This window comes from Lissotriton helveticus, chromosome 2_1, assembly GCF_964261635.1.
Source record: "Lissotriton helveticus chromosome 2_1, aLisHel1.1, whole genome shotgun sequence".
NCBI lineage: Eukaryota > Metazoa > Chordata > Amphibia > Caudata > Salamandridae > Lissotriton > Lissotriton helveticus.
In genome coordinates, this window is record NC_136059.1 from 983,094,494 (window position 1) to 983,097,671 (window position 3,178).

General features: G+C 55.0%; 1 protein-coding gene across 1 annotated transcript; it reads left to right on the top strand.

Annotated features, from left to right (window-relative positions):
• Positions 1-1,466: 1,466 nt before the first annotated feature.
• LOC144819566 (forkhead box protein D1-like) lies at positions 1,467-2,971 on the top strand. Its single transcript, XM_078677404.1, has one exon. The coding sequence runs from the start codon at positions 1,467-1,469 to the stop codon at positions 2,355-2,357; it is 891 nt and encodes a 296-aa protein (XP_078533530.1). The 3' UTR covers positions 2,358-2,971.
• The last annotated feature ends 207 nt before the right edge of the window (positions 2,972-3,178 follow it).

The following is a 3,178-nucleotide window of genomic DNA, read 5'->3' on the forward strand; positions in this document are numbered from 1 at the left end:
ATTCGAATTATACAATTGATAGCTTTTCCCTAAAATAGTGCAGCTGTGGGTGACCCCGGAGGTCTATAGGCGTGTATAACCAGGGCCTGCTGGCAATAGTAAGGAGCGATTTAGGACAAACGTAGGATGCAATAGTGTATGCTTGTCGGTGCACTCACGTGAGGTCGCATTTGTGTCCATTTCAGGCCGTGCATGTGTTTTTCTAAACTTGACATCGAAGCTAGTAAGAGCTGTGAGATTTTTCGTTACAGGCGTTTTAAGGAACAAGTGCCTTTTCTGGTACCTCCTGCGACTTGATCTGCCTATTGGCTCTTCAGAGTTTATATGAATACATAAAGCACACCACTTTTCTTCACATACGAACATGCACCTGTAGTTGAAGTGCACGAAAGACGCGGCCTTAGCCTGTAAGATTTACAGGAACCCAGGTCTGTGCTGTGATTGGGTCTAAACACGGGTGCTGGACGTGGTTTTCCAGTTCCAGTCCCTCCGACGCCCGCTGCAACTGTGCACTGAATAGCACATCAGATATTACGGTCTTTACGGACGACAATGGTTCGTCACGTCTGTCGTTCCTGCGCACATAAATCCCCCCCATACATTTAGCTGAGCGCCGACACCTGCTGTGCCTCTGTGTATACACAGCCCAGACAAACCACGTGCCTTACTATGGAGCACAGCGTATCTCTCATCTGCGCATTCCTGTGTACTGTCCATGCAAGTATGTAAGACCTCTTCATCATCCCTCTCAAGCTGCTCCAGTGTGCCTCTTAATGCTGCAGGTTTATCTTGAAGTGACATCTACCTGTCTTCAAAATCGCAACATTACAGCTCGTCCGACTAAAGTACCTACTGCAGATCACAGGTGGAAGGAAGTCTGCAAAACCGACGTAGAGTCTCAATCCATCAACGCTTTACATTTAGTATCCCGGCTCTGGGTCATTGCAAACCCCAGCATTTACAGTGCATGAAGCCACAAAGACAGTCGTCATATAGAAACAAGACTATATGTGGAGCTATCCGCCTATCATGTGTCTGCTTCTTTGCTGTATGGAGCACCATACCATTTCCAAAATAAAGTGTCCACGCAGCCCTTCACAGTTCAGGACCCCCTGACTCCTGGCGACCTCACCCCGCCCCCGGGCTGCACAGACAGCCTTGTGATTGGTCAGAGCACACACACCTCGCCCCACCCGGCAGGAGCATCTCTTTCGCCCCTCCCTGGTGAGAAATGATAAATAAGGACCCCTGGTACAGTCTTCAGGAACATTACACTAGTCTTCATCCAGCACAACAGGTGTCTGGAAATTACAGCCTTGCGCGGAGCAGACCTGGGCGCTAGCCTGAGTACAATCCCTACTAGCAGTGGCATCCCCTGCTACCAGCTCCAAGAGCCACAGCATCAGTTCCTGCTGGCAGTGCCACCCTGAGAGCATCCCTTGCTGCCGACCCCTGCCACGCCAGCCATGAGCCTGCGCGCAGAGCCCGGCTCCGCCGACAGGAGGCAGCAGCCGGCCGCCGACCCCGAGGAGGACGAGGAGATCGACATCCTGGGCGGCTGCGAGGCGGACGAGCCCCCGGGGCACCCGTACTTCCCGAGCGGCCCCGGCTCCGAGAGCTCGGAGGAGAGCGAGTGCAGCTTCGGCAGCGAGGCGGCGCAGCGCCCCCTGGCGGCCGTCAAGCCGCCCTTCTCGTACATCGCGCTCATCACCATGGCCATCCTGCAGAGCCCGCGCCGCCGCCTCACCCTGGGCGCCATCTGCGACTTCATCCGCCGCCGCTTCCCCTACTACCGCGAGCGCTTCCCGGCCTGGCAGAACTCCATCCGCCACAACCTCTCGCTCAACGACTGCTTCGTCAAGATCCCGCGAGAGCCGCGCGACCCGGGCAAGGGCAACTACTGGGCGCTGGACCCGGCCTCGGAGGGCATGTTCGACAACGGCAGCTTCCTGCGGCGCCGCAAGCGCTTCAAGCGCCGCCCGCGGCCCGGCCTGCAGCTGCAGCTCTGCCCGCAGCTGCTGCAGTACTACCCGCCGCCCGCCGCCTGCTACGGGGCTCCGACCCCGCTGCTGCCGCCCGCCTTCCAGGAGCCCAAGGGGCCCGGCCAGCAGGGGGCGCTGGGGAGCAGCGCGCAGCCGCGGAGGCCCTTCACCATAGACAGCATCATCGGCAAGGCCCGGCCGGCGGAGGCGGCGCTCCCCCCACCCTGGGACTACTACTACCACCACCTGCTGCAGGGCGGCGCCCCCGGGCTGGACCCCGCCGCCCTCGGCGGGCAGTGGTGCCCCGTGAAAGGGACAGTGACCTCGGCGCTGCTGGGGTACCCCATGCTGCCCGCGGGGGGGATGCACCGATGAGCACAGATTTGGGACTGAAAAAAAGTGCGCATGTGGCGCTTCGAACTAAACCACTCTTCTGATGCTTAAATAAAGGCGATCAGCCAGGACTGGCCAAATGAAGGGGTGCAGGGCTAAAAAACAGAGACATAATAAGACAATCCTGACTAGTAGCCAAAGGCATTGAACTGAGAGCTGCACTGGGTGGACCACGGCTGCTTCGCCGATTGTGGTCTGCAGCCAGTTGACTTTTACGTTATCTTTCCATGGAGGCGGCAAAGCCCCTTTAATGTGTTTTGTGATATATGTATGTTGTCGTTTTGAGGGCCGAATGCAATTCAGGGCATATCCTCAAGGTGCTGAAACCCAGGATATAAAGTAAAACTTGAGGTCCCCTGGGTGTGAAACGAGGTAGCAGGGTCCCTTGAAACGCTTCCCTTTCCTCAAATAGAAGCACCTGCATTGTCCGAGGCAGCTTTGCCCTCGACGTGTTTTGTTTTTGTACAATTATGTTTTTTTATTCGTTTCAGAGGCATAATATAAATAGAGAAAGTATCAATTATCAACCTATTTATTTGGACCCTGAGGGTTTCTAACTTGTTTGTTACTGTGTTAAAATGCAAATTGTCCTCATAAACATGTTTCAAACTACGATTCGTATCTTGTGTTTTTTTCCATGTTGCATGTATTCGTCGCTACTAAATGCAGAGGTGTGACAGGCCCCTCGCATGTGCCATTGTTCAAAGTGTGTAATTGCACCCTCTTCGTTTTCAAACTTCAGCCATCTTCATTTCAGCGCCGTAAACCAGGGACACCTTCTTTAGACTTAATCGAAACTTGGC